This window comes from Oncorhynchus kisutch, linkage group LG4 (assembly GCF_002021735.2).
Source record: "Oncorhynchus kisutch isolate 150728-3 linkage group LG4, Okis_V2, whole genome shotgun sequence".
Lineage (NCBI taxonomy): Eukaryota > Metazoa > Chordata > Actinopteri > Salmoniformes > Salmonidae > Oncorhynchus > Oncorhynchus kisutch.
In genome coordinates this window covers 1,296,146-1,320,468 of record NC_034177.2, presented here as the reverse complement: position 1 = coordinate 1,320,468, position 24,323 = coordinate 1,296,146, and the positions used below count along the sequence as shown (strand labels likewise).

At 47.1% G+C, this 24,323-nt stretch overlaps 1 protein-coding gene across 2 annotated transcripts in view; it reads right to left on the bottom strand.

The window, feature by feature from the left end:
* slc9a7 (solute carrier family 9 member 7) overlaps window positions 1-24,323 on the bottom strand; it is a 95,103-nt gene that overhangs the window by 61,679 nt on the left and 9,101 nt on the right. For both annotated transcript variants that reach the window (XM_031822264.1, XM_031822263.1), the window contains exons 3-9: window positions 22,050-22,127; window positions 11,646-11,722; window positions 11,458-11,570; window positions 11,165-11,270; window positions 6,804-6,945; window positions 4,822-4,927; window positions 2,481-2,569 (exon numbers count right to left, since the gene is read on the bottom strand). In XM_031822264.1, coding sequence (XP_031678124.1) covers window positions 2,481-2,569; window positions 4,822-4,927; window positions 6,804-6,945; window positions 11,165-11,270; window positions 11,458-11,570; window positions 11,646-11,722; window positions 22,050-22,127 — 711 coding nt within the window. The remainder of the gene's footprint in view (window positions 1-2,480; window positions 2,570-4,821; window positions 4,928-6,803; window positions 6,946-11,164; window positions 11,271-11,457; window positions 11,571-11,645; window positions 11,723-22,049; window positions 22,128-24,323) is intronic.

The following is a 24,323-nucleotide window of genomic DNA, read 5'->3' as shown; positions in this document are numbered from 1 at the left end:
TGTACAGGGCAGTGTGCAGTGTGGTGGCGATTGCATCATCTGTGGATCTATTGCGGCGGTAAGCAAATTGAAGTGGGTCTAGGGTGTCAGGTAGGGGGGGGAAGTTATATGATCCTTGACTTGTCTCTCAAAGCACTTCATAATTACAGAAGTGAGTGCTACAGGGCGATAGTCATTTAGTTCAGTTGTCTTTACCTTCTTGGGAACAGGAACAATGGTGGACATGTTGAAGCATGTGGGGACTGCAGACTGGGATAGGGAGAGATTGAATTTGTCCGTAAACACTCCAGCCAGCTGGTCAGTGCATGCTCTGAGGACACGGCTGGGGATGCCGTCTAGGCCGGCAGCCTTGCGTGGGTTAACACACTTTTTCCCCCTCACTCGGACGATGGGCAGTACGAGGCTTAGAGCAGAATAAGTTTTTCACAACTTGGGGATGGAGTCCCCAGTCTGAGTGGCCTTTAACAGCTTATTGGACCATCTGTCCCAGTGCAGTTGGCTCTTTACAGCTTATTGGACCATCTGTCCCCAGTGCAGTTGGCTCTTTACAGCTTATTGGACCATCTGTCCCAGTGCAGTTGGCTCTTTACAGCTTATTGGACCATCTGTCCCAGTGCAGTTGGCTCTTTACAGCTTATTGGACCATCTGTCCCTAGTGCAGTTGGCTCTTTACAGCTTATTGGACCATCTGTCCCAGTGCAGTTGGCTCTTTACAGCTTATTGGACCATCTGTCCCCAGTGTAGTTGGCTCTTTACAGCTTATTGGACCATCTGGCCCAGTGTAGTTGGCTCTTTACAGCTTATTGGACCATCTGTCCCAGTGCAGTTGGCTCTTTACAGCTTATTGGACCATCTGTCCCCAGTGTAGTTGGCTCTTTACAGCTTATTGGACCATCTGTCCCCAGTGTAGTTGGCTCTTTACAGCTTATTGGACCATCTGGCCCAGTGTAGTTGGCTCTTTACAGCTTATTGGACCATCTGTCCCAGTGCAGTTGGCTCTTTACAGCTTATTGGACCATCTGTCCCAGTGCAGTTGGCTCTTTACAGCTTATTGGACCATCTATGAAAGGATCCAGGAACCCAAGTGATCAGGGTGGATCCTATCCTATAAAACAAGCTGTTTCCAGAAGGTATCAATATTGTCAATAAATGTTAAACCCACAGAGCTGCAATAGTTTTGTTACGGAGGGATAAAAAAAACCTTGGGTTGTGCCGTGGCGGAGATCTTTGTGGGCTATACTCGGCCTCGTCTCAGCATGGTAGGTTGGTGGTTGAAGATATCCCTCTAGTGGTGTGGGGGCTGTCCTTTGGCAAAGTGGATGGGGTTATATCCTGCCTGTTTGGCCCTGTCTGGGGGTATCGGATGGGGCCACAGTGTCTCCTGATCCCTCCTGTCTCAGCCTCCAGTGTTTACGCTGCAGAGGTTTATGTGTCGAGGGGCTAGGGTCAGTCTGTTATATCTGGAGTACTTCTCCTGTCTTATTCGGTGTCCTGTGTGAATTTAAGTATGCTCCCTCTAATTCTCTCCCTATCCCCTCCTCTCAGAGGACCTGAGCCCTAGGACCATGCCTCAGGACTACCTGGCCTGATGACTCCTGGCTGCCCCCAGTCCACCTGGTCGTGCTGCTGCTCCAGTTTCAACTGTTCTGCCTGCGGCTATGGAACCCTGACCTGTTCACTGGACGTGCTACCTGTCCCAGACCTGCTGTTTTCAACTCTCTAGAGACAGCAGGAGCGGTAGAGATACTCTCAATGATCGGCTATGAAAAGCCAACTGACATTTACTCCTGAGGTGCTGTCCTGTTGCACCCTCGACAACTACTGTGATTATTATTATTTGACCCTGCTGGTCATCTATGAACATTTGAACATCTTGGCCATGTTCTGTTATAATCTCAACCCGGCACAGCCAGAAGAGGACTCGCCACCCCTCCTCGAAGCCTGGTTCGTCTCTAGGTTTCTTCCTAGGTCTTGGCCTTTCTAGGGAGTTTTTCCTAGCCACCGTGCTTCTACACCTGCATTGCTTGCTGTTTGGGATTTTAGGCGGGGTTTCTGTACAGCACTTTGCAATATCAGCGGATGTAAGAAGGGCAATATAAATACATTTGATTTGATTCAAAAGTCTGCTGAAATGTTCAATGCCACGATTTAGGGATGGGCAGAGGGACAGATATTATGGGGCGTTTGTTGGTGTCAAGTAGAGACCCAATCAGTTCTTTAAAATCAATCTTCAACTGTTCTGAGCTGTCCTTCACATTGTCATTGAATCCCACATGAACTATGATAGACTACATTTCCTGATCCTGGTTTAAAATGTTTGGGAGCAGCTTATTGATGTCCTGTGCTCCTGGATAGCACCGTTTTTGCTCCAGATTGAACCCTTTACAGCTAGCATGACAACCAGGAGAGGAGAGGGGCTGGAGAGGGTTAGTGGTAAGGTTTAGGGCTAGAGTGTTAGTGTGTAGTATGTAGGGTGTTACCTGCTTGGTGCGCTTGGTGGACTCCTCAGACAGGTTGTTGTATGTGTAGTGGGCCTGAGTGATCCCACAGAATAGCACCGCCACGACACCTGGGACAGAACACACAGAGATAGAACAGTCTAAGCGTAACACACCTGAGGATACAGTCTGCTTCCCACGTGGACCTCTCTGGCCAAAAGTAGTGCACTATAAAAGGAACAGGGTGCCATATGGATAGTGCACTATCTAGGAAATAGGGTGCAATTGGGAACACAAATGGCTTATTCCAGTTACATATAAGTAATAAGTATGCAGCCATTAACAAAATGACTAAAATGTTAAATCCCTGTGGATTGATAAGGAATTAAAAATATTATGGTAATTACAGTTGAGAGGGATAAGGCAAAAGGCATTGAATTGCAAATAAGTCTGGCTGCACAACCGATTGGCAAATGTATTGCAAATTGAGAAATCATGCTACTAAACTGAATAAAAAGCATAAACTAAAACTATGAAACAAAGATAAATGACAAAGAATGATAGTTAAAAGCTTTATAGCACCTTAAACAAAATTTTAGGCAAAAAGGCAAACTCAGCTCCATCATTCATTGAATCAGATGTCTCATTCACCAGTGATATTGGAAATTACTTAAATGATTTTTTCATTGGCAAGATTAGCAAACTTAGTGTGACGGCCCTGAATTTGTCTAAACCGTCTCAGTGCTTCTCCTGCCAATGGGCCGCTTCCTCTATAATTCCCAAATAGACAGCCACAGCATCAGCTGCGCAAAAGTGGGTTGTGCAAGAGAGGAAGTGTTCAACCTTCAGCTTAGAAGCTTGTTCAAACCCAATTTGTTTTGTTGTATTTAAAAGTGTGTACTGTAGCCGTGTCGCAGGATCAACCAGTCTATCGTTGCTGATCTACATTAGTCTCCACTGTTCTCCGTGGCCTTCCTCGGCTGGAGATCTGTTGGCAGATTGGAAGTTCTGACTATCATTTTTTTGGCATTCGGTATTTCCTTTGTTTTGGTGTGATTTATACCGTGTTGGTTTATGTGTTCAGTTGTAGCTGAAGACTACTGATACTCCATTGTGTGTGGAACAGAAACTTATTGCATTCTGAGTGTATGAATGAGACCGGTTTTTACACATCACTTTATGGAAGGACAATTGCGTGACTATGGTCACTTGGGTTCACTGAACTCATTTAATGGGCTGGACTCTTTTTAGGCCTGAGGTACAGGACTTTTCTTGAGGAACCAGAGTTCATTGTGTGACATTATTGCGTGTATTTTTTACATTTATTTTGGGAATACAACCAACACAAAAAGAGTTGATTTCAAGTTATTTCCAATGTGTTCAGGGTTTATGAAAAGTTTACGTCCATACTGACTTCTGCATGATTCCTTTGTATTGGTGTAGACTTGACGAACCAGACGGGACTCAATCCCTCAAACCAAAAGGACAAATCTATATTTTTTCTGGTCGGCACAACCTACCCTAAAAAAAAAAACTCTAAACCGTTACATTAGGCATGACATGCCAGCAACAAATGCTGACAGTACACATCCAAGTATAACTGATCAATTATGGAAGACAAGCATTATAATTTTAAATTCTGTATAGTCCGTGTGGAAAAGGTGAAATAATTATTGTTGTCAATTAACAATGACAAGACACCAGGGTCTGACAATCTGGATGGAATAATAGCAGACGATATTTGCCACATCTTCAATCTAATCCTTCTAGAGAGTGTGTGCCCTCAGGTCTGGAGGGAAGCGAAAGTCATTCCGCTACCTCAGAATAGTAAAGCCCCTTTACTGGCTCAAATAGCCAACCTAAGAGTGTACAAAGCTGTCAGAGGCAAAAGGTGGCTATTTGAAGAATCTCAAATGTAAAATATATATTTGAATTTTATTTAACACTTTTTGGGGGTTATTCCATATGTGTTATTTCATAGTTTTGATGTCTTCACTTATTCTACAATGTAAAAAATAAAGAAAAACCCTTGAATGAGTCAGTGTGTCCAAACCTTTGGCTGGTAATGTACACACAAGACATGCACTCTACACATGGACGTTGTATTGTAGATGTGTGATAGTGGAGCAGTGGCCTGCTAGGCCTAGCTGCGCAGCATCATAATCCTATTGTTTTTCTCTGTGCTCTGCTCTTTCTTTAGCAGAATCTGTAAAACATTTACTGCAGCCAGTGTGCTGACCATACAGTGTATACTTCCCAAACAGCACCCTATTCCCTACATAGTGCACTACTTTTGACCAGAGCCATATGCACTTTATAGGGAATAAGGTGCCATTTGGGATGCAAACAGAGCCCCTCTTGACCCCTCCACCCCGGTCCTGACCTGTGAACCCGCAGGCCTCGGCCAATAGGAAGGTGCTCCAGGACATGAGGAAGAAGAGGGCCGTCTCCAGCAGAGGGAAACAGTGCAGCTTGGTGAATTTGGTCACGTAGAGACAGAGTTAGAGAATCAGAACATGCTTCAGGGGACACTACAATACACTATTGCCATTGCTTCAGGGGACACTACAATACACTATTGCCATTGCTTCAGGGGACACACTATTGCCATTGCTTCAGGGGACACACTATTGCCATTGCTTCAGGGGACACACTATTGCCATTGCTTCAGGGGACACACTATTGCCATTGCTTCAGGGGACACACTATTGCCATTGCTTCAGGGGACACACTATTGCCATTGCTTCAGGGGACACACTATTGCCATTGCTTCAGGGGACACACTATTGCCATTGCTTCAGGGGACACACTATTGCCATTGCTTCAGGGGACACACTATTGCCATTGCTTCAGGGGACACACTATTGCCATTGCTTCAGGGGACACACTATTGCCATTGCTTCAGGGGACACACTATTGCCATTGCTTCAGGGGACACACTATTGCCATTGCTTCAGGGGACACACTATTGCCATTGCTTCAGGGGACACACTATTGCCATTGCTTCAGGGGACACACTATTGCCATTGCTTCAGGGGACACACTATTGCCATTGCTTCAGGGGACACACTATTGCCATTGCTTCAGGGGACACACTATTGCCATTGCTTCAGGGGACACACTATTGCCATTGCTTCAGGGGACACACTATTGCCATTGCTTCAGGGGACACACTATTGCCATTGCTTCAGGGGACACACTATTGCCATTGCTTCAGGGGACACACTATTGCCATTGCTTCAGGGGACACACTATTGCCATTGCTTCAGGGGACACACTATTGCCATTGCTTCAGGGGACACACTATTGCCATTGCTTCAGGGGACACACTATTGCCATTGCTTCAGGGGACACACTATTGCCATTGCTTCAGGGGACACACTATTGCCATTGCTTCAGGGGACACACTATTGCCATTGCTTCAGGGGACACACTATTGCCATTGCTTCAGGGGACACACTATTGCCATTGCTTCAGGGGACACACTATTGCCATTGCTTCAGGGGACACACTATTGCCATTGCTTCAGGGGACACACTATTGCCATTGCTTCAGGGGACACACTATTGCCATTGCTTCAGGGGACACACTATTGCCATTGCTTCAGGGGACACACTATTGCCATTGCTTCAGGGGACACACTATTGCCATTGCTTCAGGGGACACACTATTGCCATTGCTTCAGGGGACACACTATTGCCATTGCTTCAGGGGACACACTATTGCCATTGCTTCAGGGGACACACTATTGCCATTGCTTCAGGGGACACTACAATACACTATTGCCATTGCTTCAGGGGACACTACAATACACGATTGCCATTGCTTCAGGGGACACACTATTGCCATTGCTTCAGGGGACACACTATTGCCATTGCTTCAGGGGACACTACAATACACTATTGCCATTGCTTCAGGGGACACTACAATACACTATTGCCATTGCTTCAGGGGACACTACAATACACTATTGCCATTGCTTCAGGGGACACTACAATACACTATTGGCATTGCTTCAGGGGACACTACAATACACTATTGGCATTGTTTCAGGGGACACTACAATACACTATTGCCATTGCTTCAGGGGACACTACAATACACTATTGCCATTGCTTCAGGGGACACTACAATACACTATTGCCAGTGTACTGAATACGCTGTTAATAAAGTTATCTTTTAGAAATGTAAACAAAAACAAGTTGTGGTAATCTTTCAGGTAAGGATGAGGGCAGTGACCACTTCAGACGAGCTAAAACATGACTCTTTCAACCCAACATCATAAACAAGGTGGCAGCACCCTTTGTCAGTGATTTTAGTTACTAGATCCCCATGTTGCGTAGTGATGTTTCAGTAGAAGGATATGAGGGCAGTGACCACTCCAGTGATGGCTCCCATGGCGAAGGATCCACTGAAGATGCCCAGGAAAACCCCCACTGACTTGAAGAAGGCTGTGGCATCGAAGGTGTGTGTGCTGGCTCCAGCCGGCTGATAGGCTACAATAGACCTGGAACAAACAAACAGGACACACAACTTTCAGTAAACACTTTCATCCATCAAATATCCTGTTTCACAGACACAACACGTTTCACAGGTGGTAGACACAATACGTTTCACAGACACAACACGTTTCACAGGTGGTAGACACAACACGTTTCACAGACAACACGTTTCACAGACAACGCGTTTCACAGACACAACGCGTTTCACAGACACAACGCGTTTCACAGACACAACGCGTTTCACAGACACAACACGTTTCACAGACACAACACGTTTCACAGACACAACACGTTTCACAGACACAACACGTTTCACAGACACAACACGTTTCACAGACACAACACGTTTCACAGACACAATACGTTTCACAGACACAACACGTTTCACAGACACAACACGTTTCACAGACACAACACGTTTCACAGACACAACACGTTTCACAGACACAACACGTTTCACAGACAACACGTTTCACAGACACAATACGTTTCACAGACACAATACGTTTCACAGACAATACGTTTCACAGACAATACGTTTCAGACACAACACGTTTCACAGACACAATACGTTTCACAGACACAATACGTTTCACAGACAATACGTTTCACAGACACAATACGTTTCACAGACACAATACGTTTCACAGACACAATACGTTTCACAGACACAACACGTTTCACAGACACAACACGTTTCACAGGCACAATACGTTTCACAGGCACAATACGTTTCACAGGTGGTAGGCACAATACGTTTCACAGACACAATACGTTTCACAGACAACACGTTTCACAGGTGGTAGACACAATACGTTTCACAGACGGTAGACACAATATGTTTCACAGGTGGCAGGTAGCCTAGCGGTTAGAGCATTGGGCCTGTAAGTGAAAGGTCGCTGCTTTTGTATACCCTAGCCGACAAGGTGAAAAATATGTTGAAATGCCCTTGAGCAAGACACTTAACCCTAATTTGCTCCAGAGGCAGCATACTACACTGAACAAATATAAACATGTACAGTTTTGGTCCCATGTTTCATGAGCTGAAATAATGTATCCACCTGACAGGTGTAGCATATCAAGAAGCTGATTAAAACAGCATGACCATTACATAGGTGCACCTTGTTCTGGGGACAATAAAAGGCCACTTTAAAATGTGCCGTTGTGTCACAAAACACAACACAACAGATGTCTCAAGCTTTGACAGAGCATCCAATTGGCATGCTGACTGCAGGAAGGTCCACCAGAGCTGTTACCAAAGAACCTAATGTTAATTCTTATTATCATATACTGCCTTTAAAGTCGTTGAAGAAAATTTGGCAGAGCATCCAACTGGCCTCAACTGCAGGCCTCGTGTAACCACGCCAGTACCCAGGACCTCCACATCCGGCTCCTTCACCTCAGGCCTCGTGTAACCACGACAGTACCCAGGACCTCCACATCCGGCTCCTTCACCTCAGGCCTCGTGTAACCACGACAGTACCCAGGACCTCCACATCCGTCTCCTTCACCTCAGGCCTCGTGTAACCACGCCAGTACCCAGGACCTCCACATCCGGCTCCTTCACCTCAGGCCTCGTGTAACCACGCCAGTACCCAGGACCTCCACATCCGGCTCCTTCACCTCAGGCCTCGTGTAACCACGCCAACCCAGGACGTCCACATCCGGCTCCTTCACCTCAGGCCTCGTGTAACCACGCCAGTACCCAGGACCTCCACATCCGGCTCCTTCACCTCAGGCCTCGTGTAACCACGCCAACCCAGGACGTCCACATCCGGCTCCTTCACCTCAGGCCTCGTGTAACCACGCCAACCCAGGACCTCCACATCCGGCTCCTTCACCTCAGGCCTCGTGTAACCACGCCAACCCAGGACCTCCACATCCGGCTCCTTCACCTCAGGCCTCGTGTAACCATGCCAACCCAGGACCTCCACATCCGGCTCCTTCACCTCAGGCCTCGTGTAACCACGCCAACCCAGGACCTTCACATCCGGCTCCTTCACCTGCAGAGTATTTCTGTCCAAAAACTCCCACCCCTGTCCAGTCATGTGAAATCCATAGATTAGGGCCTAAATCATTTATTTCAATTGGCTGATTTCTTAATATGAACTGTCACCCAGGAAAATATTTTTTATTGTTTCATGTTGCGTTCATATTTTTGGTCAGTATACTATGGCTGACCCAGTAAAACAACACCTATCATACTACTATGGCTGACCCAGTAAAACAACACCTATCATACTACTATGGCTGACCCAGTAAAACAACACCTATCATACTACTATGGCTGACCCAGTAAAACAACACCTATCATACTACTATGGCTGACCCAGTAAAACAACACCTATCATACTACTATGGCTGACCCAGTAAAACAACACCTATCATACTACTATGGCTGACCCAGTAAAACAACACCTATCATACTACTATGGCTGACCCAGTAAAACAACACCTATCATACTACTATGGCTGACCCAGTAAAACAACACCTATCATACTACTATGGCTGACCCAGTAAAACAACACCTATCATACTACTATGGCTGACCCAGTAAAACAACACCTATCATACTACTATGGCTGACCCAGTAAAACAACACCTATCATACTACTATGGCTGACCCAGTAAAACAATACATTTCACTGCACCTATCATACTACTATGGCTGACCCAGTAAAACAATACATTTCACTGCACCTATCATACTACTATGGCTGACCCAGTAAAACCATACATTTCACTGCACCTATCATACTACTATGGCTGACCCAGTAAAACCATACATTTCACTGCACCTATCATACTACTATGGCTGACCCAGTAAAACCATACATTTCACTGCACCTATCATACTACTATGGCTGACCCAGTAAAACCATACATTTCACTGCACCTATCATACTACTATGGCTGACCCAGTAAAACCATACATTTCACTGCACCTATCATACTACTATGGCTGACCCAGTAAAACCATACATTTCACTGCACCTATCATACTACTATGGCTGACCCAGTAAAACAATACATTTCACTGCACCTATCATACTACTATGGCTGACCCAGTAAAACAATACATTTCACTGCACCTATCATACTACTATGGCTGACCCAGTAAAACAATACATTTCACTGCACCTATCATACTACTATGGCTGACCCAGTAAAACCATACATTTCACTGCACCTATCATACTACTATGGCTGACCCAGTAAAACAATACATTTCACTGCACCTATCATACTACTATGGCTGACCCAGTAAAACCATACATTTCACTGCACCTATCATACTACTATGGCTGACCCAGTAAAACCATACATTTCACTGCACCTATCATACTACTATGGCTGACCCAGTAAAACCATACATTTCACTGCACCTATCATACTACTATGGCTGACCCAGTAAAACAACACATTTCACTGCACCTATCATACTACTATGGCTGACCCAGTAAAACAATACATTTCACTGCACCTATCATACTACTATGGCTGACCCAGTAAAACAACACCGATCATACTACTATGGCTGACCCAGTAAAACAATACATTTCACTGCACCTATCATACTACTATGGCTGACCCAGTAAAACCATACATTTCACTGCACCATCCAACGTGTGACAATAAAACCTTTTTGAATTGTATCATACACTCTTTCACATAACACCTGATGTGTCATTGCAGCTGCACCACACTAGGCCTTCCAGCAGGGGGTAGTAGAGTGTCAGCTCTGTCTCAGCTCCACATCAACAACATTACTGATGTAACACTGTCACCTCAGTGAGGAATCTCTACAACATCGGGGAAAAGGAGGGGAAACGAGGAGGGAACAGGAACATTTCCCAGAAACTGAGGAACCCTCTGACACACACAGAGAGACAGAGCGAGACAGACAGAGCGAGAGAGAGAAGACAGACAGAGCGACAGAGCGAGAGAGACAGACAGAGCGACAGAGCGAGAGAGCGAAGACAGACAGAGCGAGAGAGACAGACAGAGCGAGAGAGACAGACAGAGCGAGAGAGACAGACAGAGCGAGAGAGACAGACAGAGCGAGAGAGACAGACAGAGCGAGAGAGACAGACAGAGCGAGAGAGACAGACAGAGCGAGAGAGACAGACAGAGCGAGAGAGACAGACAGACCGAGAGAGACAGACAGAGCGAGAGAGACAGACAGAGCGCTGGGAGGAGAGAGGAGGAGCACGGTAACTTACGAGGAGAGGACGATGGCCACTGCGTCGTTCATGACACTCTCTCCAAACAGCAGGGCATAAAGATCCACATCTGCATGGAGATCATTGAAGATGGCCAGCACCGTCACTAAAATACACACACACACTTAAGAGAGTTGAGGAGCAACGTGTTGCTTGCTAGGATGTACCATGACCATCCTTGTAGTGAACTAGGAGGGATGATATGTTAAGGACGGACTGCAGAGGTATGCTCCTGGAGGCCTGTAGAGAGAGCCCTCCACTGGGATGAGGTGGTGAGGAGCTCCAGTGCCTACCTGGGTCAGTGGCAGAGACGATGGCTCCAAAGAAAAGACAGTCTGTGTAGTAGAACTTGTTAGTCAGCTGCCCTATGAACTGCATCAGCTTCACCACTCCATACATCAGGTTTCTGAAGAGAGGAGAGGACTAGAAGAGCTCCATACCAGACATGATCTAAATCAGTCCCAACAATACGCTGACTCACCCAATGACAAAGCATGAGATAGCTGTTCCTAGGAAGGCATAGGTTATGATGGAGCCCAGGTTCCTGAAGAAGTGTCTCTGGAAAAAGAGAAGGGATATTATAAATCGCTAGGCTACATCATAGAATGTAGAGAGGTCAGTGTGTGATCTACATGGGCATTAAATAAACACTTATTTATGTGCCATTGATGTCAGCCAGCCCCATAAGAGGGCCTTGGTGAGCAGGGAGAGGGTTGCCTGTCATCTCCCCTCACAAGAGGGCCTTGGTGAGCAGGGAGAGGGTTGCCTGTCATCTCCCCTCACAATAGGGCCTTGGTGAGCAGGGAGAGGGTTGCCTGTCATCTCCCCTCACAAGAGGGCCTTGGTGAGCAGGGAGAGGGTTGCCTGTCATCTCCCCCCACAAGAGGGCCTTGGTGAGCAGGGAGAGGGTTGCCTGTCATCTCCCCCACAAGAGGGCCTTGGTGAGCAGGGAGAGTGTTGCCTGTCATCTCCCCTCACAAGAGGGCCTTGGTGAGCAGGGAGAGGGTTGCCTGTCACCTCCCCTCAGAGAGAAACTTGCAGTCTCTCTTCTGGGTCCCTTCTAGCCACCAGCCATTGGTGACCTGGTCACTCCCTCTACAACAGACCCTCCTCCCCATGGGGGTTGTGACTGGACTGGCAGGAGAACACCGAACAATCTGACAACGGCTCACCTTTTAGTAGGTACATTTCTATGGCAATGAAACATTCAGAACGAACCTGCTCTGGGGCAGGCTAACTAAGGAATAATCTATTTATCTTGAATGAAGTGTCTGAGACATGAGTTGAGGACCAATCAAATCCCCTCCCTCTCACAAAGACCGTGTCACCTTCATTTGAGGAAGACAAATTATTCAATATTTTATGAATGAAATGTTGTGTTAAAAAATCTAATGTTGAAATACCTATCACATGGCCTCCTGAGCGGAAACAGTGGTCTTAGACACTGCATCTCAGTGCTAGCTGTGCCACTAGAGTGTCACGCCCTGACCTGAGATATCTTTGTTTTCTTGATATTTAGGTCAGGGTGTGACTAGGGTGGTTACGCTAGTTTTTGTATTGTCTAGGGGTTTTGTATTGTCTAGGGTTTTTGTATGTCTAGGTGATTTTTATGTTTATGGTGGCCTGATATGGTTCCCAATCAGAGCAGCTGTTTAACGTGGTATTTGTTCACATATTTAGGTAGCCATTTCCCTTTTGCGTTCGTGGGTTCTTATTCTATGTTTAGTTGCCTGTCTGCACTATTCGTATTAGCTTCACGTTTCATTGATTTTGTTGTTTTGTTAGTTTGTTCAGTGTTCTTTCTTTATTAAAAGAAAAATGTACGTATACAACGCCGCACCTTGGTCTCCTTCGTATAACGAACGTGACAGAAGATCCCACGCCAAAAGGACCAAGCATTGTGGTAAGGAGGAGCAGCGTTTAATGGAGAAATGGACATGGTAGGAGGTCCTGGATGGAGCAGGACCCTGGACGCAGGCTGGGGAGTATCGCCATCCGAAGGAGGAAATAGAGGCAGCGAAAGCAGAATGGCAAAGTTCAAAGTTACGAGGAGTTATACCAACGAGGTAGGCCACAGAAACCAAGATAAGGGGCACATGGAGCAGTCGGCGGAGCCGAGGAGTGAACCAGAGCCAGTCAGGGAGTCGGATGAGGAGTTCGACGCAAGATTCCGGAGAGAGGTGCTAGCATTGAGAGCGCTACAGAACGGGTGTGCTGAGGTGTGTCATCAGCCCGGTGTCACCTGTACCGGTCCCACGCATCAGGTCTCCAGTGCACCTTCACAGTCCAGTGTGTCCTGTGTCACCTCTCCTCACTCGCCCTGAGGTGCGTGTCACCAGCCCGGTACCACCAGTGCCGGCACCATGCATCAGGCCTCCTGTGCACCTCCTCAGTGCAGAGCCTCCGGCGACGGGCCACAGGCCGGAGCCTCCAGCGACGGGCCACAGGCCGGAGCCTCCAGCGACGGGCCACAGGCCGGAGCCTCCAGCGACGGGCCACAGGCCGGAGCCTCCAGCGACGGGCCACAGGCCGGAGCCTCCAGCGACGGGCCACAGGCCGGAGCCTCCAGCGACGGGCCACAGGCCGGAGCCTCCAGCGACGGGCCACAGGCCGGACTCCAAGTTGTAGAAACATCTCAAGATGATCAATGGAAATAGGATGCACCGGAGCTCAATTTCGATTCTCATAGAAAAAGATCTGAATACTTATGCAAATTGGTATTTCCGCATGAACACATTAGTTTCTGTTTTTGCATTGTGTGTAGATTGATGAGATTTTTTGGAATTTTAGAATATTGAAAAAGGGGTCTAAATACATTCCGAAGGCACTGTGTGTACGGAATACATCGTCTAAAGAAATGCTTACTTGCAGGTTCCTTCTCAACAAGGCAACAATATAAAATAACACATACACGCACAGTTAAAAGCCTAGTAGAGTTAGCGGCAGGTGGATGAGCAATATGGATAAAACCTGACCTGGAATGTGAAGCTAACTGAAGCTGGCTAGCATTATAAAAGCCTGAGTAGATCTAGCTTGCTTTGTACTATACCACTCTGGTTGCTCTATGCTTGATCCTATATCCCTCTGAACTCTACAGGATGTCCTTTTATTGGGGGCTTGAGTTGGCACTACAGCTCTCAGAAAGGACTAACTAAACTCAAATCCAGCTACACTGGCGATAGCTAGAAGCAGGCTCGCTGGCGATAGCTAGAAGCAGGCTCGCTGGCGATAGCTAGAAGCAGGCTCGCTGGCGATAGCTAGAAGCAGGCTCGCTGGCGATAGCTAGAAGCAGGCTCGCTGGCGATAGCTAGAAGCAGGCTCGCTGGCGATAGCTAGAAGCAGGCTAGCTGGCGATAGCTAGAAGCAGGCTGAGCCGGTTAGAACCCATCTACGGGGAAATGTGTGCAGGCCTACATTGGAGAAGGTCGGAAATAGTGGGAATTTTAGTCGTGGTCTTTTTTATGTGCTATTTCCTGTTATGTTTTATGTCCTACAACTTGGACCACGTTGGAAATACCTGGTTTACACTGTCATTCTCTGGGTTTCTTGTACTCTTAAATACTGTCTTAAAAACTGTACAACTTGTTTAACCCAAAATTAAAAAAATAGAATCAACTATGATTAGATTGGATATAGATCGATAGGCTGTTAGCCTAACTGGACAGACAGGCCACCGGGAGGTCGACAGACAGGCCACCGGGAGGTCGACAGACAGGCCACCGGGAGGTCGACAGACAGGCCACCGGGAGGTCGACAGACAGGCCACCGGGAGGTCGACAGACAGGCCACCGGGAGGTCGACAGACAGGCCACCGGGAGGTCGACAGACAGGACACCGGGAGGTCGACAGACAGGACACCTGTCAGGTGGATGGATTATCTTGGTAAAGGAGAACTGCTCACTATCAGGGAGGGAAACTAATTTGAGCCAAATAAGCTTTATGGAACATTATTCAAATCTTTAATTTCAGCTCATGATACATGAAACCAACACTTTACATGTTGCATTTATATTTTTGGTTTTAAATAATGTTCTACAGCAATGACTTTGTACAAAAGTAGAGTATGTGTCCTTCACAGCCGTCCCACAGGCCAGTATCAGAGAGTACCAGCCTGACAGGCTTTGCTCTCCCATTGACACAGTGATGAACTGATTCTCGTCAGAGTAGAGTCAATATGCTGCAGATTTAGTGGCTGGGTTTATTTTGACAGGCTTGGCCACTGATTATCAACGTGGTCCGAGGTGGCATAGCAGTTCAGACGTCTTTTGTCCTCGTCTTGTCGTGTCCTGTATATATATATATATTTACAACTTTTTCACATACATTTTATTTTTATTTTCCATCAACTCATCTTCAAAACACTCTCCTGCAACCCGCCTCACCAATGTATATTTATAAAAAAGTATTATTTACCTCAGATCTGTAATCCTCCAAGAAGCTAGCCAGAAACTCCGGGAGGCTGGCCTGGAACTGGCCAGAAGCTAATCCAGAAGCTAGTTCAGAAGCTAGTTGGCTCCTTTACTGGCAAGTCGTTGGTGTTCAGCTAACTACGGTTTGTGGTCATCGGCTGTCCTTTGGCTCGAAAGTCTATCGCCAGTTCTGTACGGCGCAGCGCGGCTCGGAGCGGAGCATACCGGACCAATTTTTCTCTCCATGTCCCTGGATTTCGACTGCTCTCTGGACATTCATGCCCGGATCTCACAGCTAGCTAGCTGCTATCCGTGTGACTGTCGGCCTTCGTCGATTCCGGAGCAAACATCAATTGTTCCGGAGCTAGCGGGCTCCGTCAATCACTCCTGAGTTCCATCAATCGCACCTGGGCTGCAGTCGCCTATCCGGACCCGTTTTGCTGCCTTCGCGGAGCCCCACCGGGCCTTCACAACTGGACTGCCGACGTTATCTACCCGAGGGAGTTATTCGGCTGGCTCCTCCGTCGCGACGTTACCTGAACGCCCATCTGCGGCCTGCTAACCGTTAGCTGTCTTACCGGCTGCTATCTGAATAGACAATCGGACAATTTTTTTTATTTTTTATTTTATTTTTTATTATTTTTTATTATTATTATTATGTTTTCTTCTTGGGCCTCTATAACTATATCTATTGTTTTTATTTTTGTTGTTGTGTGATTTGGATTGATCCCCTCTACCACACGGAGCCCCACTAATCTACTGACGGAGCGCAGGAGGTGGCTAACAACAGACCTCCATCCTGTGCTGGCTTGCTGCCGATGCCCTGGCTGGCTGTCTGGATCACCAACCAACCTCTCCACTCACCGGACCCTTTTGATCACTCGACTAAGCATGCCTCTCCTTAATGTCAATATGTCTTGTCCATTTCTGTTCTGGTTAGTGTTTATTGGCTTATTTCACTGTAGAGCCTCTAGTCCTGCTCACTATACCTTATCCAACCTATTAGTTCCACCACCCACACATGCAATGACATCTCCTGGTTTCAACGATGTTTCTAGAGACAATATCTCTCTCTTCATCACTCAATACCTAGGTTTACCTCCACTGTATTCACATCCTACCATACATTTGTCTGTACATTATACCTTGATGCTATTTTATCGCCCCCAGAAACCTCCTTTTACTCTATGTTCCAGACGTTCTAGACGACCAATTCTCATAGCTTTTAGCCGTACCCTTATTCTACTCCTCCTATGTTCCTCTGGCGATGTAGAGGTGAATCCAGGCCCTGCAGTGCCTAGCTCCACTCCTATTCCCCAGGCGCTCTCTTTTGACGACTTCTGTAACCGTAATAGCCTTGGTTTCATGCATGTTAACATTAGAAGCCTCCTCCCTAAGTTTGTTCTATTCACTGCTTTAGCACACTCTGCCAACCCGGATGTTCTAGCTGTGTCTGAATCCTGGCTTAGGAAGACCACCAAAAACTCAGACATTTTAATTCCAAACTACAACATTTTCAGACAAGATAGAACTGCCAAAGGGGGTGGTGTTGCAATCTACTGCAAAGATAGCCTGCAGAGTTCTGTCCTACTATCCAGGTCTGTACCCAAACAATTTGAACTTCTACTTTTAAAAATCCACCTCTCTAAAAACAAGTCTCTCACCGTTGCCGCCTGCTATAGACCACCCTCTGCCCCCAGCTGTGCTCTGGACACCATATGTGAACTGATTGCCCCCCATCTATCTTCAGAGTTCGTGCTGCTAGGCGACCTAAACTGGAACATGCTTAACACCCCAGCCATCCTACAATCTAAACTAGATGCCCTCAATCTCACACAAATAATCAATGAACCTACCAGGTACCTCCCCAAAACCTTAAACACGGGCACCCTCATAGATATCATCCTAACCAACTTCCCCTCTAAATACACCTCTGCTGTCTTCAACCAAGATCTCAGCGATCACTGCCTCATTGCCTGCATCCGTAATGGGTCAGCGGTCAAACGACCTCCACTCATCACTGTAAAACGCTCCCTGAAACACTTCTGCGAGCAGGCCTTTCTAATCGACCTGGCCGGGGTATCCTGGAAGGATATTGATCTCATCCCGTCAGTAGAGGATGCCTGGATATTTTTTAAAAATGCCTTCCTAACCATCTTAAATAAACATGCCCCATTTAAGAAATTTAGAACCAGGAACAGATATAGCCCTTGGTTCTCCCCAGACCTGACTGCCCTTAACCAACACAAAAACATCCTATGGCGTTCTGCATTAGCATCGAACAGCCCCCGTGATATGCAGCTGTTCAGGGAAGCTAGAAATCATTATACACAGGCAGTTAGAAAAGCCAAGGCTAGCTTTTTCAAGCAGAAATTTGCTTCCTGCAACACTAACTCAAAAAAGTTCTGGGACACTGTAAAGTCCATGGAGAATAAGAACACCTCCTCCCAGCTGCCCACTGCACTGAAGATAGGAAACACTGTCACCACTGATAAATCCACCATAATTGAGAATTTCAATAAGCATTTTTCTACGGCTGGCCATGCTTTCCACCTGGCTACTCCTACCCCGGACAACAGCACTGCACCCCCAACAGCAACTCGCCCAAGCCTTCCCCATTTCTCCTTCTCCCAAATCCATTCAGCTGATGTTCTGAAAGAGCTGCAAAATCTGGACCCCTACAAATCAGCCGGGCTAGACAATCTGGACCCTTTCTTTCTAAAATTATCTGCCAAAATTGTTGCCACCCCTATTACTAGCCTGTTCAACCTCTCTTTCGTGTCGTCTGAGATTCCCAAAGATTGGAAAGCAGCTGCGGTCATCCCCCTCTTCAAAGGGGGGGACACTCTTGACCCAAACTGCTACAGACCTATATCTATCCTACCGTGCCTTTCTAAGGTCTTCGAAAGCCAAGTCAACAAACAGATTACCGAGCATTTCGAATCTCACCATACCTTCTCTGCTATGCAATCTGGTTTCAGAGCTGGTCATGGGTGCACCTCAGCCACGCTCAAGGTCCTAAACGATATCTTAACCGCCATCGATAAGAAACATTACTGTGCAGCCGTATTCATTGATCTGGCCAAGGCTTTCGACTCTGTCAATCACCATATCCTCATCGGCAGACTCGACAGCCTTGGTTTCTCAAATGATTGCCTCGCCTGGTTCACCAACTACTTCTCTGATAGAATTCAGTGTGTCAAATCGGAGGGTCTGCTGTCCGGACCTCTGGCAGTCTCTATGGGGGTGCCACAGGGTTCAATTCTTGGACCGACTCTCTTCTCTGTATACATCAATGAGGTCGCTCTTGCTGCTGGTGAGTCCCTGATCCACCTCTACGCAGACGACACCATTCTGTATACTTCCGGCCCTTCTTTGGACACTGTGTTAACAACCCTCCAGGCAAGCTTCAATGCCATACAACTCTCCTTCCGTGGCCTCCAATTGCTCTTAAATACAAGTAAAACTAAATGCATGCTCTTCAACCGATCGCTACCTGCACCTACCCGCCTGTCCAACATCACTACTCTGGACGGCTCTGACTTAGAATACGTGGACAACTACAAATACTTAGGTGTCTGGTTAGATTGTAAACTCTCCTTCCAGACCCATATCAAACATCTCCAATCCAAAGTTAAATCTAGAATTGGCTTCCTATTTCGCAACAAAGCATCCTTCACTCATGCTGCCAAACATACCCTTGTAAAACTGACCATCCTACCAATCCTCGACTTTGGCGATGTCATTTACAAAATAGCCTCCAATACCCTACTCAACAAATTGGATGCAGTCTATCACAGTGCAATCCGTTTTATCACCAAAGCCCCATATACTACCCACCATTGCGACCTGTACGCTCTTGTTGGCTGGCCCTCGCTTCATACTCGTCGCCAAACCCACTGGCTCCATGTCATCTACAAGACCCTGCTAGGTAAAGTCCCCCCTTATCTCAGCTCGCTGGTCACCATAGCATCTCCCACCTGTAGCACACGCTCCAGCAGGTATATCTCTCTAGTCACCCCCAAAACCAATTCTTTCTTTGGCCGCCTCTCCTTCCAGTTCTCTGCTGCCAATGACTGGAACGAACTACAAAAATCTCTGAAACTGGAAACACTTATCTCCCTCACTAGCTTTAAGCACCAACTGTCAGAGCAGCTCACAGATTACTGCACCTGTACATAGCCCACCTATAATCTAGCCCAAACAACTACCTCTTTCCCAACTGTATTTAATTGTAATTTATTTATTTATTTTGCTCCTTTGCACCCCATTATTTTTTATTTCTACTTTGCACATTCTTCCATTGCAAAACTACCATTCCAGTATTTTACTTGCTATATTGTATTTACTTTGCCATCATGGCCTTTTTTTGCCTTTACCTCCCTTCTCACCTCATTTGCTCACATTGTATATAGACTTGTTTATACTGCATTATTGACTGTATGTTTGTTTTTACTCCATGTGTAACTCTGTGTCGTTTTATCTGTCGAACTGCTTTGCTTTATCTTGGCCAGGTCGCAATTGTAAATGAGAACTTGTTCTCAACTTGCCTACCTGGTTAAATAAAGGTGTTCTCAACTTGCCTACCTGGTTAAATAAAGGTGTTCTCAACTTGCCTACCTGGTTAAATAAAGGTGTTCTCAACTAGCCTACCTGGTTAAATAAAGGTGTTCTCAACTTGCCTACCTGGTTAAATAAAGGTGTTCTCAACTTGCCTACCTGGTTAAATAAAGGTGTTCTCAACTTGCCTACCTGGTTAAATAAAGGTAAAATAAAAATAAATAAATAAACATGTGTACTTCACAGCAGTCCCACAGGCCAGTATCAGAGAGTATCCGCCTGACATGTGCCCTTCACAGCCATCCCACAGGACAGTATCAGAGAGTACCAGTCTGACATGTGTACTTCACAGCAGTCCCACAGGCCAGTATCAGAGAGTATCCGCCTGACATGTGCCCTTCACAGCCATCCCACAGGACAGTATCAGAGAGTACCAGTCTGACATGTGTACTTCACAGCAGTCCCACAGGCCAGTATCAGAGAGTATCCGCCTGACATGTGCCCTTCACAGCCATCCCACAGGACAGTATCAGAGAGTACCAGTCTGACATGTGTACTTCACAGCAGTCCCACAGGCCAGTATCAGAGAGTATCCGCCTGACATGTGCCCTTCACAGCCATCCCACAGGACAGTATCAGAGAGTACCAGTCTGACATGTGTACTTCACAGCAGTCCCACAGGCCAGTATCAGAGAGTGAGTCTAGCAGGGTAACCTAAGACAGGAACTGGAAGTTCCTAAGACTATATAGTGATCTACTGTTGACCAGGGCCCATAGGGGTAGTGCTCTACTGTTGACCAGGGCCCATAGGGGTAGTGCTCTACTGTTGACCAGGGCCCATAGGGGTAGAGCTCTACTGTTGACCAGGGCCCATAGGGGTAGAGCTCTACTGTTGACCAGGGCCCATAGGGGTAGAGCTCTACTGTTGACCAGGGCCCATAGGGGTAGTGCTCTACTGTTGACCAGGGCCCATAGGGGTAGTGCTCTACTGTTGACCAGGGCCCATAGGGGTAGTGCTCTACTGTTGACCAGGGCCCATAGGGGTAGTGCTCTACTGTTGACCAGGGCCCATAGGGATAGTGCTCTACTGTTGCCAGGGCCCATAGGGGTAGTGCTCTACTGTTGACCTGGGCCCATAGGGGTAGAGCTCTACTGTTGACCTGGGCCCATAGGGGTAGTGCTCTACTGTTGCCAGGGCCCATAGGGGTAGTGCTCTACTGTTGACCAGGGCCCATAGGGGTAGAGCTCTACTGTTGACCTGGGCCCATAGGGGTAGTGTACTACTGTTGACCAGGGCCCATAGAGCTCTATTTAGGGAGGGTGCCATTTGGGATGCAGACAAAGACATATGGTCTCGACTTCCTCCCAGAAGGGCGATACTCTAAAAGGCTGGCCAATGAGAGGGCTCCTCTGTCTACAGTATGTCCAATCAGAGATCTCGTTGTTGCAGCAGATCAGCCCATTCTGAACCACAGTAGATGACCAGATCATGTTGAGCGCCTTGCTACAGTAGTTAACCCTTTAATATCAGTAACAATGTCCTGAGTCAACTGAACACTGTTGCGATGTTGAGAAACCTGGACAGTTCTTACATGCTACTACCTAGGAGACAATACTGGCCAATCTGAAGTCAGAAATTACACCAGAATAACATGTCACATGTTCCCGAGTGACGCAGCGGTCTAAGGCACTGCATCTCAGTGCTTGAGGCTCTGGTTCGATCACGGGCTGTATCACAACCGGCCGTGATCGGGAGTCCCATAGGGCCGCGCACAATTTTCCCAGCGTCGTCCGGGTTAGGGTAGGGTTTGGCCGGGGTAGGCAGTCATTGTAAAATAAGAATGTGTTCTTAACTGCCTAGTTAAATAAAAAGGTTTAAAAAAATACAGAATACAAATGTTAAAGCTGCCATTTACCTTTTTGAGACTATATCCAGCATGGAAAATGATTGGAGGTAGCAGTATATTGAAGAATACTTCAGGGTCAAAGGTAACCTGTACATTTAGGAGAAAAACATGTTTAGGATTGATCTGTTTACATACAAGTTGCTATTAGCCAGCTAATACACTGCTGAGATGCAGACTGATGACAAAGAGGCTACATTGTAAAGCACTGCCAACAAGGACTGCTTGTGATCAAATACTTAGCGAGCCAGGACTGTACAGACAACCACAGATTCAGGATGCAGAGACTGACATGAAAATAGGTTGGACTGGATACTGGAAAATGTTTTCAGGATGCCTTTCCACAAGTTCAGTCGTGTTTAGTCAGTAGTTGGGGGGGAGGGGTATACAGTTCAGTTGTGTTTAGTCAGTAGTTGGGGGGGGGGGGGGGTATACAGCTCAGTTGTGTTTAGTCAGTAGTTGGGGGAGGGGGTTATACAGCTCAGTTGTGTTTAGTCAGTAGTTGGGGGGGGGGGGGGGTTATACAGCTCAGTTGTGTTTAGTCAGTAGTTGGGGGGGGGTATACAGTTCAGTTGTGTGTAGTCAGTAGTTGGGGGGGGGTTATACAGCTCAGTTGTGTTTAGTCAGTAGTTGGGGGGGGGTTATACAGCTCAGGTGTGTAGTCAGTAGTTGGGGGGGGGGGGGTTATACAGTTCAGTTGTGTGTAGTCAGTAGTTGGGGGGGGGGGTATACAGTTCAGTTGTGTTTAGTCAGTAGTTGGGGGGGGGTATACAGCTCAGTTGTGTTTAGTCAGTAGTTGGGGGGGGGTATACAGTTCAGTTGTGTTTAGTCAGTAGTTGGGGGGGGGGTTATACAGCTCAGTTGTGTGTAGTCAGTAGTGGGGGGGGGGGGGGTTATACAGCTCAGTTGTGTTTAGTCAGTAGTTGGGGGGGGGGGGTTATACAGTTCAGTTGTGTGTAGTCAGTAGTTGGGGGGGGGGTATACAGTTCAGTTGTGTTTAGTCAGTAGTTGGGGGGGGGGGGGTATACAGCTCAGTTGTGTTTAGTCAGTAGTTGGGGGGGGGGGGGTATACAGTTCAGTTGTGTTTAGTCAGTAGTTGGGGGGGGGGGGTTATACAGCTCAGTTGTGTTTAGTCAGTAGTTGGGGGGGGGTTATACAGCTCAGTTGTGTTTAGTCAGTAGTTGGGGGGGGGTATACAGTTCAGTTGTGTGTAGTCAGTAGTTGGGGGGGGGGTTATACAGCTCAGTTGTGTTTAGTCAGTAGTTGGGGGGGGGGGGTTATACAGCTCAGTTGTGTTTAGTCAGTAGTTGGGGGGGGGGGGGGGGAAGTTATACAGCTCAGTTGTGTTTAGTCAGTAGTTGGGGGGGGGGGGGTATACAGCTCAGTTGTGTTTAGTCAGTAGTTGGGGGGGGGGGGTATACAGTTCAGTTGTGTTTAGTCAGTAGTTGGGGGGGGGGTTATACAGCTCAGTTGTGTTTAGTCAGTAGTTGGGGGGGGGGTTATACAGTTCAGTTGTGTTTAGTCAGTAGTTGGGGGGGGTATACAGTTCAGTTGTGTTTAGTCAGTAGTTGGGGGGGGTTATACAGCTCAGTTGTGTTTAGTCAGTAGTTGGGGGGGGTATACAGTTCAGTTGTGTTTAGTCAGTAGTTGGGGGGGGGGGGTTATACAGTTCAGTTGTGTTTAGTCAGTAGTTGGGGGGGGGGGGGGGGGAGGTTATACAGTTCAGTTGTGTGTAGTCAGTAGTTGGGGGGGGGGGTTATACAGCTCAGTTGTGTTTAGTCAGTAGTTGGGGGGGGGGGAGGTTATACAGTTCAGTTGTGTGTAGTCAGTAGTTGGGGGGGGGTTATACAGTTCAGTTGTGTTTAGTCAGTAGTTGGGGGGGGGGGGTATACAGTTCAGTTGTGTTTAGTCAGTAGTTGGGGGGGGGGGGGGGGTTATACAGCTCAGTTGTGTTTAGTCAGTAGTTGGGGGGGGGGGTTATACAGTTCAGTTGTGTTTAGTCAGTAGTTGGGGGGGGTTATACAGCTCAGTTGTGTTTAGTCAGTAGTCGGGGGGGGTTATACAGCTCAGTTGTGTGTAGTCAGTAGTCGGGGGGGTTATACAGCTCAGTTGTGTTTAGTCAGTAGTTGGGGGGGGTTATACAGCTCAGTTGTGTGTAGTCAGTAGTTGGGGGGGGGGGGTTATACAGCTCAGTTGTGTTTAGTCAGTAGTTGGGGGGGGGTTATACAGCTCAGTTGTGTTTAGTCAGTAGTTGGGGGGGGGGGGTTATACAGTTCAGTTGTGTGT